At 39.4% G+C, this 15,901-nt stretch overlaps 1 protein-coding gene across 9 annotated transcripts in view; it reads left to right on the forward strand.

Annotated features, from left to right (window-relative positions):
- Window positions 1-15,901, forward strand: part of Atp9b (ATPase phospholipid transporting 9B (putative)) — a 209,622-nt gene that overhangs the window by 70,113 nt on the left and 123,608 nt on the right. For all 9 annotated transcript variants that reach the window (XM_041640820.1, XM_041640824.1, XM_041640819.1 and 6 more), the window contains exons 8-9: window positions 368-462; window positions 6,285-6,365. In XM_041640820.1, coding sequence (XP_041496754.1) covers window positions 368-462; window positions 6,285-6,365 — 176 coding nt within the window. The remainder of the gene's footprint in view (window positions 1-367; window positions 463-6,284; window positions 6,366-15,901) is intronic.

Raw genomic sequence — 15,901 nt, forward strand, 5'->3', positions numbered from 1 at the left:
ACAGGCACAGGCAGGGTTGTAGCTCAATGGTAGGGAACTTGTCTAGCATGCTCGAGCATGGGTTTGAGCCATAGCACCATGCAGAACACAGACAGATACTGTCACTACCACCTCCAACAAAAGCAAGGTCACCAAACAGGACATAAGTAATTAAAAATTAGATTGATGGCTGTCTTTTTACAGATTTGTTCTTTGAACCAAATGATATCATCTGAAATGAGGGCTTTTAAAGCTGTTTCTTCTTTGGGCTATTTAGATGAATCATTTTCTTGTTCCTATTGTATTGACATCTGCTTGAAAACATAACTCAGTAGAACTCTTCTCCAGTGCAGTTCCAGATGGTGACATGTTCTTCTCTACCTCCAAGGTTCATGCTTTATCCGCACGGACCAGCTAGATGGTGAGACCGACTGGAAGCTGAAGGTGGCGGTGAGCTGCACACAACGGCTACCAGCCCTAGGGGTGAGCACCACTGGGCACTGTTCTCTCTCTCTCTCTCTCTCTCTCTCTCTCTCTCTCTCTCTCTCTCTCTCTCTCTCTGTGTGTGTGTGTGTGTGTGTGTGTCTTTTGTCTTCCTCTCTCTCGGTCTGTGTCTCTATCTCTTTCTTGCTCTCTTTCTTTTGAAGTGATTTCTAGGTGGTAAGTGAAGTTTCTGTGTCATTTTCTTTTTCCTCAAGGTCATTAAAGATGATGTGGTTTCCAGGTTGATAGACTGTTTCAGATGGTTTTCCATGTCCTGTTGATTTGATACTTAGACTATCTGTGTTTTTATTTGTTGTAAGCTTCTTAATTAGATAATCTGTGTTTGACCTTGAAGTGCCAGGCAGGTGAGTCTGTTTCTAAGAAATGCTACTCACTGAATAGCAGGGTAAGGTCTTCCGGGAGAAGAGAACAGGCCTTGACTTAGCCTTGACTTTGTGCCAAGTCTTTTGCCTGCATCTTTTCCTTCTGAGGACAGGAGAACTGATCTTGAGGAAGTGAGTGCTGCTGTCTTTTATGCTGAGGGAAGTGGGAGATCCTTTCAGATCATTGGGACACAAAGTCTAATTGGTCTTAATAATAAAAACTCAGAGTCAGCTATCAAGGGGTGAAAGCTGAAGGATCAGAGAAGCAGAGTGACCAGCCACTAGAGTTCTTACCTCTACCAGTGCTCAGATCAAAGGGGTGAGCCATCCTGTCTTCAGACTGCACTGAGCTCTTGTCTCCTCCCGCCTGTATTCCTCCCTCTGCCCAGCCATATCATTTCCTTTCTCTACCTGCCTAGTCCTGAGATTAAAGGCATTGATCCCAAGTGCTAGGATCACCTTTGTATGAGCTTTGTTTTTCTTTTAGATTGGATCAATTTCATGTAGCCCAGGATGGCTTTAAACTAACAGAGGTCTGTCAGCCTCTGTCTCCCCAGTCCTGGGATTAAAGGTGTGTGACACCACTGCCTGGCTTCTAGTGGTTTGGCTTTGCACTCTGATCTTCAGGCAAGCTTTATTTGTTAAAATAAAATATCACTATGGACCACAGTTTAGTGGGTCCTCTCCTCACACACATACTTCGGGAAGCTGTAAGAAGAGCTTAGAACAAAGTATAAATCTTTGTAGATTTAATGATTTCTAAAGCAGCTCTCCTAGATGTCTGAATCTCTCCTGCTAGTATACCTGTTCTTCTTTCCCTCCCTCCTGTAATAATGAGGATACCTGCAGTTTTCCTAGTCTAGTTTGCCTAGAGGCTTGATATGTGAGGGGGCAAAGTAAAGAAACTGTTGACGTGAATGCTCTTTGATATGGTTAAGATTTTTATTGCAGATAAGAGAGAGGACAGCCAGAGATGTCTGGAAGAGTCCAGAGCAGAGAGAGAAAGAAGTAGGTTGTCCATGGCTAGCGGATGGGGCATGGCCAGGGCTAGAGAAATGGGAGAGGAGAGAATAAAGCGATAGTAGATGGTGAGATAGCAAGAGAGTGTAAGTGGGAATAAGAGAGAAGAGTGAGACTAGCTAGGCTGTAAGACGGATGAGTAGCTGGGGAAGGAAACCTGCCAGCTGGAGGGAGTTTAGGGTAAGGAGGAGGTGAAAAGGGAGGGGCTTCTAGCTTGGACTTTGATGCCAGAGGTACTTGTGATACTGAGGGAGCCTGGGCTTCAATGTGCAGCCCAGGTAGCCATGTGTCCCTTCTGCCTGAGGTAAGGGAAATGACTCTTTTTTTGCAGACAGTAAGTGTTTCACAAGTTCCTGAAGAATACTGACTTCTGTAGTCCAGCTCGCTTATGAGCAGTGGGATAACCTGAGGCCTAACAGTAACAAAAAGGAATTCTATTTTTTCAGAGGCATTTCTATATCTTTGGAAATAATCTTGTATTTTTTTTTTCTGGAGCAGAAATTAAGTGACTATGGCCTAGAAACTCAGATTCAGACTACCTAAATTCTATGTTTCAGTTTCATAAGTTTTTAGAAACTTTTCCATTAGTGTGTGTGTGTGTGTGTGTGTGTGTGTGTGTGTGTGTTTGATGGACTTGTGTGTGCTACAGTGCACATATGGAGGTCAGAGGACAGTCTGTGGGAGTAGTTCTCTCCTTCCACCATGCAGGTTCTAGGGACCACACTGAGGTCATTAAGAAAGCCCTTTTCCTACTCAGGCACCTTACTGACCCTCATGAAGGCGTTCCTTTTTCTTTGTTTCTTTTCTTTTCTTATTCTTATTTTTATTTTTTGGTCATAATTAGCGTTTGATCTGGTGTAAACTCATGGTCAACTTGTACATTTCCAAATGCCCTAATTTACCTGTGATCATAAGATGTTAAGAGGTCAGGGTTAGGCAGGCAGTGAATGGGTACAAGGGAGGTTAAAGTTAATTCAAGATAACCTGAAACAGTACTTGAGAAACTCCATACTCATCATCCATGTTCTAATCAGTCAGTCTTATCAGCATTAATTTCAGGAGAATTTCTGAACGAGAAATCAAAATCTAATAACAAAAGCCTGTTAGCCACCTGCACCGGTACTATTCCATGAACAAATTATCTCTTTTCCAACCTTAAAATTACCCTCAATTGATTATACAATCTCCGGTCCTCTTTCACAAGCAGGCGTGCCTGTTCTTTAGACCTTGGCTACAAATGAGATATTTTGATCTTTGTTTTTACTGCTGTCTTCATAATGTCTGTTGCTGTATAAATGTGTTAGGTTTTGTTTGGGTCAACACTAGCATGTTTTCCCAAACATTGACTGGTTTCCTTTTGGACCCTAATGCTGCTTTCCTGACACCTCTGATTTGTCATTTTAATCATTCAAGTGCCTGTCAGTAGGTGGAGTCAAAGGGGTCATTAGCATTGAAAGGGCTGCTGTTGCTGAAATATTCAGAGGAAGAAGCCCATTGCACATCTGGGTGCTATAGAGTATAGGCCGAAAAGCTCCTTCCCACTGCCCACTTTAGCCAGGGCAGTCCCTTCCTTTCCTGTTTTTCTCAGGCCTTTTCCATGCTTGCCCTCCTTTTCAGTGTTTTACATTTTTATTTAATTTCTTATGTTGCAAAATAAAGTTGTACTATTATCTTAAATGTAGGACAACTGTCTTCTTATTTTCTTTCATACTTTGTTAAAATGAATAAATTTGGACAATTAAGATGGCTAGCAAGGGTGTTTGTCATCAAGTTTGCTGACTTGAGGTCAATCCCCTGTAGTCCACATGGTGGAAAGAGAGAATTGACTCCCTCCTACAAGTTCTCTGACCTCTACACTTGTTCTGTGGCCTGTGTATCCTGGCATACACACAATAAAGATGTGTAAAAATGAAAACATAAAAGCAAGTAAAATTTCCTTGGGAAGTGACTTAAAATCCTGTGTTGAGGTGAGAGTTACTCCTTGGTTACACATGATCCCTTGTGTTACTGGTTTGCCAGTATGTCTGGAGTAAACTAAAAAGGATGTTTTGAAACTATTTGAAGTGGGTGATGACTCCACTTTCTGTTTCCCCCTTGAACAGCCTTCAAAAATGGCACCGACAGTAGGCAGCTGGTCAGTATCCACACTACTTGATAACTGTGTGATAGATTTGGCTTTAAGAGTAACAGAAAAGGAAGTGCAAAATAAAGCCTTGTCAGAAAGAAATTGAAAGAAAACTGAAACTTAACTAAACAAGAATATGCTGTTTGTGATTCAACTCCAGCAGTCTGGGAAGAACAGTTGGGCAGTTGAGGAGGATGGGGTGGCGCTGGAGGACAACAGAGGAGAGCTGGAGAGGAGGGGCATTGTCAGACTGAGGGCTCACAACCTGCGCTCCAAGTCAGGTCCAGCCACTTGTCCTTTATCAATCAATTGGAAGAGCCAGGTTAAAAATGGAAAACAGAAAAGGGAGATTTATTCAATGTAGCCACATTGGGCAGAAGAATGGGGTACCCAGGAAACCCCTCAAGTCCATGTTTGTGCCCTGAAGTGAGATCAAAGTTTAGAGGACCAAGGACACATACATCTAAGCAGTTCTGGTGAAGGTATGGTCCAGCCAGCCACTGTTGATCACTGACCGGGTTTTGGTGGTCTGACAAGATGATAAAACCATTCGAAGAGACAAGTACCCCGTCTGGCTGAGACCCTTTCCTTCTCCCAGCATGAGATTCTGGGGAAAATCCCCATTACTTTGGTGTCTGTTGTTTCTAGATACTTGGACACAAGTATCTCTTTAGAATGGCTTCTTTTCCACCAGGCCCTGCAGGGGGTGAAGGAGGGTAGAGGTGGAAATGGAGCTAGAGAAATGGAGAGGAGAATACAGGTGTGTGGGGGGTGTGGAGTTGAAGGTAGGCTGAACTGGAGGATGGATGTGGAGGTGCAGGAGATAGAAGTAGAGGAGAATGGAGATGGGACATGGAGGAGGGTGGGAGCACAGTGGGTGCTTGAAGGTCGTGGGAATGTTGTGTACCTTGATTGTGATGCTGAAAATAGGTGTATATGTATATCAAATTTAATTTTATATTTTAATTATGTATAGAATATAATATAAATTATGTGCTATTAAATAATAAAAAATTTAGTATACTATTTTCTGTCTATAACTTTGAATGACTTCTATTCTATCACCATAGGAAGTCATGCTTTATTCAATATCTGGAAGATCTTCTCTTCATTTTTATTAATGGAAAATATGTATGTTAATTTTATTTAAAGTATTGTGTTATATATTTTATATAATGCAGTATTTCAAGAGGTATATATTTCACATAGTGCTACTTTCAAATTTTATGCCTGATATGGTATGATAGGAAGTATGAGTAACTATTGTGAAATAATTGTATATTTAATTAAGACATTTTGATATTTTATTTGGTGGTTAACTAACAAGAATATTTCTTACATGAGAACTGACCTCCCGATCCACAGATCGTCATAAAAGCTGGACTCACTATTCTTCATAGAAAAGAAAGCTCTGATTTTACTATAGCCAGGCTGTTCAGTTTGTCATCATTTTATAGCTTACAATGCCATAGCTATTACTTGTTTTAACTCCTGTGTCTGTGAGTGATGGGTTTAGAGATACTTTGTGTCACACCACCAGTAATGTCCTCCCAGCTCCTGACAGTGTGGTGCAGGGTAGGTGAACCTGCTTGTGCTTGAGCCCCACCTCCCCAATGTGGTCAGAGTGGACACTGGGGGCGGTGTTCCCGTGACCAAGGCTCTCCTGCTGCTCTCTGGTCCCAGATGTGGTTTCCACTTGCAGCTACCGAGTTGGCAGAGCACTTTCCAGACACTGTAGACATTTGGGAAATATGCTTCTGGCTTTTGTGATCAAGCAAATTTATTAACAACCATGAGGCCCCAGCAATTTTCAATAAATCATGACTTGCTGATTTATTTCAAAAGATCCATATAGCAGTAAACAATACCATTTACATTTAATTAGTTTTATTGAACAAGAGGCAATTTTATTTGTAATGAAACACATGTTATGATTAAGGATGTATTTTAATGACCTTTAAGTAATGCGAACAAATGTTGCCCTTGACCTAATAGCGGAGGCTTTCCTACATTATTGAAAACTTCAGAATGATTTTTAAATTATCATGAAACGCTTCGAATGACACTCTCATTATTGTGCCATTATTCAGTCATTTGATGTCTAATATACTAAATGAAACGCATGCTTGTAAATGTTCATGTGTGCCTGGAAATGAGGGTTGTCACCAGCTTGTTCATTATGTCCCTGTATCAAAAGGTGCTGTGTGCTATGGAAGTTTCATGTCTTGAAAATTTCTACGACCATGTTTGCTCAATCATAAGATTTATGTTCATTTTTATTTTTTATATTCCAGGACCTTTTTTCTATCAGTGCCTATGTTTATGCTCAAAAGCCACAACTGGATATTCATAGTTTTGAAGGAACATTTACCAGGGTAAGTTAAAGATTTTCAATATTTGTATAGGCTAATGGCAGTGCACCTTTGTTTAGAGAGAATAATTCAGTTAGCATAGCTTAACACAGAAGCTCTAAGCATGAAACAAAAGCTGTAAAATGTGTAAGTTCTTAGAGGTATGTCCTTTGCGCCATCTCTTTCTGGAGCACATGTGGTGCAGGCTTCCTTGTTTTTAGCACATGTCCAGTCTGTAAGATCTGGTTCCCATAGGATAAGAGTCAGAAAAATAGTACAGTGTAGCTAATTCAGTCTTGACTTCAGTTAATAGTTGGTGACCAATGTGCCCAGCACTTCTAGCTTCTTATGTCTCTGGAGGAAAAATACGTGTTTACATGAACGTACATCCTTTACTTCTGTGATGCTTGTTATTATGGAGACTTGCTAAAGCTTGAAGCCCCATTTCTCTCATGACTGTTGGAAATAGAACAACTGAATACTTGTTTTAACAGCTTATAAAGGTTAACATATTTCTTAATAAGGGTCTTTATTATAAGACTTTTTAATATAGGAACATGGACATGTTTGTTACTCATCATACACGATTTAGCTCATGATCATTATCACTTGCAAAACTATTTGCAGATGCTAAGTGATTGACAGTTAATATACAAGTTGTGGGGATGCTAGTTCAGGACACCTGTAAGGCATTCAGAGCCCACGGGGGAGATAGAGATCATTTTGTAGCTGCTTATTTACATGTATGCTGTATAACTACATGCCACGATGTAATGGAAGCATGTACACATGATGCTCCGTGGTATTTCTGTGCAAAAATTTTAACATATAAACAGCTGTCTCTCAATGTAAAAATTAATCCAACCTTTATTATGAATATTTTTTTTTTCAAGATAGGGTTTCTCTGTAGCTTTGGAGTCTGTCCTGGAACTCCTTCTGTAGAGCAGACTGGTCTTGAACTCACAGAGATCCAGTGTCTTTGCCTCTCGAGGGCTGGGATTAAAGGCATGTGCCACCACAGCCCGGCTACAAATCTTAAATGTTATTGGCATTTTGCTTTTTCTTCACTTTTTAAATGTTGCCAATATTTGTTAGACAGATCTTTGCAGACCTCAAGGTTAAAGAGTCAGAGTAGGCTGTCCAGAGCCTGGAGGGCATGTGTGCCATTGTGGGTGGGGATGTTAGACTGGAAACCTAATCAGTCATGCTGGAGGAAGCTGCACAGGGGAAAGTGGCAGTGTTGGGGAGTTGAAGAGAGGCTGCGTTAGACTCCTGTCACCTCAGGATGGCTATGGCCACCCAACTCTATGTTGGACAGACCTCCAGCAACACCTGCCAACAGTGAGAGCAGGTTGAGTCCACTCCTTTTTATTCATGGATAAACTTGGGTTTGATAATTTCTCATATTTCTCTCTCCGAAAATGGGGTAAAATCCAAAATAGCAGAGTCCGTGCCAGGCTAGTTTCGGTGTTGGGAGAAGAAAAAGGTCACCCTTGGACATGGATGTTAGATAGATTTTTGCTCTCGGAAGAGTAGGTAGGATCACATGTCCTCTGTATGGATTTGGTTAGGGTAGCCCTCCAATCCCCAGCGGACTTTTGGAATATATCACTCATGACTGTTTGAGAAACTTGTGAGGCAAAAGTGAGCTTCTTAAAGGTTTGTGTATCAAGGAAGCATAGTGAGGAAGGGAGACAACACTGGAGCACACAGGAGAGTCAGTCCACACCAGTACCACACAGTGATTGGGCTCATAGATGATGAGTTAAGGAGATGCCTTGTGTAAACTGAGAGCAGATCCCAGTTCCCATCATGAGAATAGAATCCCCTCTGTGTATCTGGTTCAAGAAAACAATACTTTGTTATGAACAGAAAGTACCTATGTACTGTATATAAAAGAATAAATGGGAAGATGGGAGAAGCAAAACTTTCCATTTAATAGAAATCCTCCAAAAAGAAACAAAGAAAAACTCCAAGGCAGAGGAACACTTGAACAGCTCTTGCTTCTGTCACTCAGTGGCTTGTCTGTCTCTTTTGTGCTAGGAGCTGCTTGAGGAAAACCCAGCAAGGGTCCTCAGACTTTCTTGGCAGTTATAGTACAACGTACCTGGTCAAAAAGGATCTCTTATACTAAATGTATTCAATAGGGTACAATTCAGGCCCTGGTATATATTTTGTAGATGAAGTCCTATATATTTATTTATAACGGCAGTATAGATTTAGAAATAAATAAAAATTAAACAACCCTGATAGCTTCAGGCATTTGGAACCTAAATTTAGAGACTTCTTAATAACTTGTGTACAAATGTAAATGATCTATATGCCAATTCCATGGAAAGAGTAGTCAGACTGTACACAGTTAGATCCCAATATATGGTGTCTCTAAGAAAACACATTAAAGCCACTTATATTTCAAAAGTAAGAAGGTAGGAAAGTATGCCTTAGGGTGCCTCTAAGTAAAACTCAAGTGCTTATAGCAGTATCACAAGAAGCTGGGTTCAGGGGATAATGAGGAAAGGTTTAATTTATTGTCAGGACATAAAACCACAAGCATTTATGTCCCTAATAACAGCTTTATGAAGCCAACTCTTAGGACTGAAACAGATTCTTAATGGTAGTTGGAAATTTCAATGCCCTCTTATGAATTAATTGAACAGGTATAAAAAATATGTAGGAACATAATAGCTTTGAAGATTATCTTTAAAGTTGATTGAACTGACAGCTATACAAGATATCATTCAGCAGTAGAATGTAAAATATACTTATGGTATGTAGGACATTTATCAAAGTAGGTCAAACAAATCTTAGTATATTTTTGAAAAAAATCCATTCATGTTCTCTAACCACAGTGTAGTTAAATTAGGAAGAAATATTTCTTGAAGTTTCTAAAACTTTAATAATAATAATATATCTTAAATAACTTATAAGTAAAAGAATTGATTAAAAGAGAAATTAAAAATTGTTCCAGTATTGGAAGAAAACATTTATGATCATGAACTGTCTCAAGAGTTTTTCACTGTGACCCAAACTCTAGAATTGTTTTGAAAAGTTGATACATGTGGGTGAGTGAAAATAAGAGTTTGCATATCAGAAATAAGCACAAACATGTCAAAGCTATATGAGTTATGAGAAAATATATGTAGCTTACATTGTGGCTATATGGCTAACCTGCATTAGGAAAGTACTCTTAGAAATTGATCCAGAAAAGAATGATATTCTTATACATGTTACATAACAGGTGAAACTTAAGGACATTATTTTAAGTAAACTAACTTATCCTGAAAGAACAAATATTCTATGATTATGCTTGTAAGAGGTGAGTAATCAGATTCTTAGAAAGTGGATAGTAGGTACTGGGGCCTTTGGCGTAACAGATGATATTTAATAGGGACAGAATTTCAGTTTTATAAAATAAGATGGTTAGTGGGGATAACCGTGCAGCATGATAAATGGGTTTAATGCTGTGCAGGTAAACTTGGTTAGGTCAGCAGATTTTTTAAATACATTTTTTATTGATATTTATTGAGCTACATTTTTCTCTGCTCCTCTTCCTGTCTCCCCTCCCCCCTTCAATCCTCCCCCAAGGTCCCCATGCTCCCAATTTACTCAGAAGATCTTGTCTTTTTCTACTATCTACTTCCCATGTTGATTAGATCTATGTAAGTCTCTCTTAGTGTCCTCATTGTTGTCTAAGTTCTCTGGGATTGTGGTTTGTAGGCTGGCTTTCTTTGCTTTATGTTTAAAAAAACACTTGTGAGTGAGTACATTCACAGAAAGTTGAATAAAGCTAGAGATGCCCACTGACTGCTGCAGAGACTGAAGATGTGTTCGTTAGGAGCAGGCGGTGGCATGTGTCCTTACACATTTCATTTGTATGGGCTCACCAAAATATGCAGAGCATGGGAAAGTTAGGTGTTACTTTGTGGAACTTTCTAGATTATTTATTTCTATTGATTTCTTAAAGATTCTTCATCTACAGAGCCTCAGAATATAGAGTCAGCTTTATGTGCCATGGTGCATATTCATAGTTCTAAGCTAGGGTTCCTGTTTCCCAGATACTGTTTGAATTTAATGACAATGCCTTGTTTGTACTGACCTCCTTCACTGCTCTCTGTTGAGCATGTTCTGTATCCTCTTTAAGGCTCCTTTACTTAAAAGAAAAGGTTAAATGTATGAGTTTCTGTAGTTTTCATGTACTTCTATAGCCTGCTACAATTCAAAAGCTAGAACCAGGGAAGCTACAGTATGTTGGCAACACATAATTTCCTTGGTAGTCCATATTGCATGTGTTTCTGTTTATATATTTATATATATACACACATTCTCAACTTGGCACAAGCTAAAGTCATCTGAGAAAAGGGAACTGCAATTGAGAAAATGCCCCCATCTGTTTGGCCTAGGGGCATTTTCTTGGTTGATAATTGAGGTGGAAGGGCCCAGTGCAGGTGATACTGGGTTGTCTTAAGAAAACAGACTAAGCAGGAAATGAGGAGCAAACTGATAAGCAGTTTACTCTATGACCTCTGCTTTGGTTTCTGCCTGCAGGTTCCTGCTCTGTTTGAATTACTGCCTTGGCTTCATCAGCTAACTGGGATCAGGAAATGTTAGCCACATAAATTCTTCCCCAAGTTACTTTTGGTACTGTGATTTTGTTGCAGCAATAGAAATTCTAAGAAGGTGTCCCTGAGTTCCTATGCTGGAGACTCGATCCTCAGCATAGCTGTACTGGTACATGGGATTTTTAAGAGGTGCTTAGGTCACTATGTTTTGTGATACACGATTGGTGCTAATTGCAGAAACAGTATAATTGTCATAGGAGTGTGTTCTTGATCAGAGGTTCAGCTTCCCTCATTCCTCCCCATCATACGCATTATAACCTTGCCACTCGAAACTTCTTGGTATAATACATGCAGCCTGAAGGGCCTTACACCTGGTTTCATACTTTTTTGCCTCCATGAACCACAGATATACTTGTATTATTTATATGTTCGTAGTCTGTGAGATTCTGTTATAGCAGCATTTTCCCCTCTGATGTGATTTATAGTATCCTAACTTGTCAGGTTTCTGGGTCTGATGAATGCCACCTCTTCCTTGGTTGTGCTTTTCAGAATTTTCAGAAACACTAATCAGAAAGCACATAGGTTCTTCAAAATGTATGTTCTTTGCACTGTGGATGCATAAAGGTGGGTTTTGTGAGAAACTCTGCAAACCCACACACATATAACATGTATACACACATACTCACAAACATACACACACATATATACATGTACACACAAACACACCTATCCATGTAGACACATAGATACACACACATACATGCACACACTCTTATACATGCAGACACACACACACACACACACACCCACACACACACGAACACGAACATATATGCTTAGGCCAGTGAGAAGGGGAATAAGAAAATGGGTGCAGGCCCAGGTCTAGAAGAGGTCTGTGTGTGCCTGCTCTGTTGTTATTCAGTGTGAGGTTGATGGAGGAGGAAGCTTTTTATATGAGGGCCATTCCCATCTCTCATAACACAACATAAGTCCTGTTTGTCTTAGTTTTACATTGTGTATACATTTCTGCTCCTTTAGAGAGTAATACTACCAGAACCATCTAAAATGTTAACATCTAAGCCTTGTCTGTGATTTATTAAAACAAAGAAATATTTTGGGAGATGAGAGAGCACTATGGGCAATACTGCATATCCAGAGTTTCATTTCAGAGGGATGTAGCGGGAAAGGGACTATCCTATATTATACAGAGTTGCACATGCTGCCCGCAGTGGATGCTCATTATGGAGGTAGATTCCAAGGGAGCCCCCAAACATGCAGAAAGGCAACATAGCTCCTTCAGGCTCTGCATGAACTTGACGAGCCTTTACTTGTGCTTCTTAAAATCGTATCTAAGGAGCACACTTCAGGTAAATGGCCTTTTTGTACCCACATTTGACATTTTTAGCAAGTTTGTTTTTCTCTGTTAAATATATCAGTCTAGAATTTTAGGTTAATAAAGTATGAAAATAATTTTGCATGTACTTTTCAAGTATAAAGAAAGAAAATGACATTTAATATCTTTATAATTAGAAATTTAAATTCCATTTAATTATAGAAAAGTATTAGTTGAACATTGTTTTAAAGTGGTAATCCTATATACTTTTTAGTATAGTACAGTGAAGAAGCTACCCCTGTTGGGGGTCAGTTTGGAGACTGAATTAGGAATTGGAGTGCATCACTCTGAAGTTGCTTTGGTGGTACGTACATTGTGCATTTTGTTGCCCCTGGTGACTCTAACACAGTCAAGCACATTGTGAATGAGTCTGTGTCTGCCACCCTCCTACATCTTGGGACAACCTGGCTGTATAGTGTACTGGAAGTCACCCCCCCACACACACATCTTGAGACAACCTGGCTGTATAGTGTACTGGCAGTCACCCTCCTACATCTTGGGACAACCTGGTTGCACAGTGTGCATCAGGTCTGAAAGAGATATATAGAGACAGTAGGCAAAGTCGGAGAGAAGCCATGTAGCCACCTCCAGAGACAGATGCCCCAGAACTTAGCCTGTAGGACACAAGTCTCACGGTAAATATAAAATAATAGAAATGGGTTAATTTAAGATATAAGAGCTACCTAGCAATACGCTTAAGCTATTGGCCAAACAGTATTGCAAATAATATAGTTTCTGAGTGATTATTTTGTGATCTGGGCAGCTGGGAATGAACTAACAGCTTTCCTCAACAGTTACCCTCCTACATCTTGGGGCCACTGAAAGTGGTCTCTGCCTTTTCTCTAGATGCTAACTTTTCTTTTTATTTAAGACATAAGCCTTACCTTGGAAAGACAGTGTCAAAGTGGGCTAATACTTTTTGTTATCCATTACCAACATACTCCCATGTACCCCTGCTCTGAGTTTTCTACCTTGCTTTTTTGTAGAAGCCACAAACACACCCAACCTTTATTCATGCCTCTTCCTGTCAGAACATTGGACAGCTCCCTGCCTGTTATGCAGGCTACTGCTGAGGAACCAGCCTGGAATTAGAATATTTGATATTCCCTCAAAGTGCATTTTTTTCAAACTACATAATCCTAAGGAAAAAGAAACCAAACTGAAAGTGGTTTTGAAATTCCTGTTTTTATCATCCCAATCTTTATTATTTATGCATGAGATTGGTAAAGAACTTTATAATGATTTTTTTGATATGTATTTGATATACTTAATGCTTACAGACTGTCACTTGCATGACAGAAATGAAGGGAAACCATGGAAAGATAACATGTTATAGAAAATGGGAAACAATTTATATTTCTAAAATTAAATTGTATAGGATTTATTTCCACTTTAGATAATTGTAAAGACTATTACCTGCTTTAACTCCTGTCTGTCTCTGAGAGTTTGACATAAAGGGAAAATACTAAGCCAAATGGTAAACATGTATGAATAATCTCTAACACTTTTTATTAAGGAAATCTGAGGAAGAGGTTTTGTTGTGTTGTTAATTTGGTTTTATTGAGACAGATTCTTGTTGTAACCTTTCCTGGCTGTATATTTTTGCTGTCTAGACCAGGCCCTACCTCCAGTTTTGGTAGTTTGTTACCTGTGCTTTCTGATGGCTGAACTTCAGTCCACCACTGTGCCTTTAGAAAGCGCTCTAAAGGAATTAGTGCATTTGTGCTCACCAGGTAAATAAAGGACATGCTAAAGGGAAGGCTATCCACACCCCTCCCTGGTGTGTCTGCTTCTTATCTTGAGGCACCATGCTTCACCTACTCATGGCATTCTGTTGGATAGCTTAGCTTAGTGGTTGGCATGGCCTTGTGTGCTGCCAAGGTTGTGGGCCCATGGTGCCTGTAGAAGGTAGAGAGTTCCTCTTTATTTTTCAGTTATTAATGTATTGGATCACTTTATGTTACTGTTCCATGTGTGGAGGGCAAACATTAACCCTATAGTTGTTTAGGTTATGATCCTTAAGTGACAATGATATTAATTGTTAGGGTCTAATAGAAATGTGTAGTTAGGTCATAATTTCATAAAATGATAAGTGTGCAGATCAGAAAGTATCTGCATCCCATTGCTGAAACTCTTAGACCAATATAGAATTGAAGGCTATACCATATTGGCTGTATTTAGTAAATAACGCAAAGAGCATCTGGATCTATCTCCAACAGCATTTATCAGAACCATACTCTCTAAGTGATTCAGAAGTTGTCATTTCATTTCAGCCACAATGTCAAATAAAAAGCAATGTGGTCCATCGAGATGACCTGTATTTTCTAAAATTTGATTCTTTTGTTCTGTTAAACCATTAAATAAAGTAAACCTAATTTTCCTTAGATAATCATTATCTGTTTATCTTGAAGAGTGATTTCAGTTTTGAATTGGAGAAAGAAAAGCAGTGTATTCTTGGCATTGTCTATAGAAGACAGTGTTGGGAAATAGGAAGCAGGTTACTTTAATGTCTAATGTGTGTTTTAAAGACGAGTGATGATGTGGGAGTTCCCATGAAGAACCCCAGTAAACATTTTATTGCCTTTATTATATCAAAGTAAATTGATTAAAGTATAACCATGCTTATAACTCTGTCATTCTTAAATTTTGACTCTATGTTTCCCCCCTGCATACCTGAACATTTATATTGTGCTGATATAACCCTCGGCTTTTCCACATAAAGAGGTGTTAGCTAGCCTACAGTTATTAGCCTGTGGTAGAGCAATTGTTTACATGTGTTAGATTCCTGCATTTATGAGTCGTGTCACTTGAGTAGACATGTATTAAGCTTTGTTCTGTGTTTTTGGGAGAGTTCTTTTTAAGCATCAATGCCCCCTCCACACACATGAAGATAACATAGTTTTAAGGCATGTCTATGTTTTAAACACTTACTGATATGACAGCTTTCACAGTCCCAAACCCGAAACCCAGGGCCCGACTAGGGGTAGGGTGCTCTCTTCTCTGAGTACTGGAGAGGGATGCAGGAGTCACACAATTCTAAAACACAAGCCTGAGCAGTTGCAGGAAGGCAGTAGAATTCATAATTACTGATTTACTGTCAAGTGCATACCAGGCACCTATAGGACAAAGCAAAACCTTTTACTTTGTAAATGTTGGCATTATTGGTAATGTTTTTGAAGTAGAAATAAGAGTTTAGGTTCTCTGCCTTATCTTTAATCAGATAATTTTGTACCAAATATATTAATTTCCTAGCAAGATAGTTGAAAAAGGTACCATTTGAAGATGGCCTGATCAATTAATGGAAAAGGTACACCCATAGGTCAAAACTCTTATTTTCTCCCATATTTCTTTATTTTGGATATGTCTTGATAGCATATTATAAGTTATAATAAAGATCCTCTGAAAGTTGCTGTTTTAGGGAGAAATTCTAACAGTTGACACAATGTGAGCTGTTTCTGCCCTGTGCAGACATTGGGGCCATTTACTGCAGCATGTCACTGTCAGATTCACATCTTTGGGCTCCTATGATCTTCCAGCAAGTCTCCCACAATCACAGTATGGACAGAAGCTGTTCATTAGGGTAATGTTGTACTGAGGCTGCTTGTTTG

Source organism: Microtus oregoni, unplaced genomic scaffold (genome assembly GCF_018167655.1).
Source record: "Microtus oregoni isolate MIOR12 unplaced genomic scaffold, Mior012 000065F_ref0000479, whole genome shotgun sequence".
Taxonomy (NCBI): domain Eukaryota; kingdom Metazoa; phylum Chordata; class Mammalia; order Rodentia; family Cricetidae; genus Microtus; species Microtus oregoni.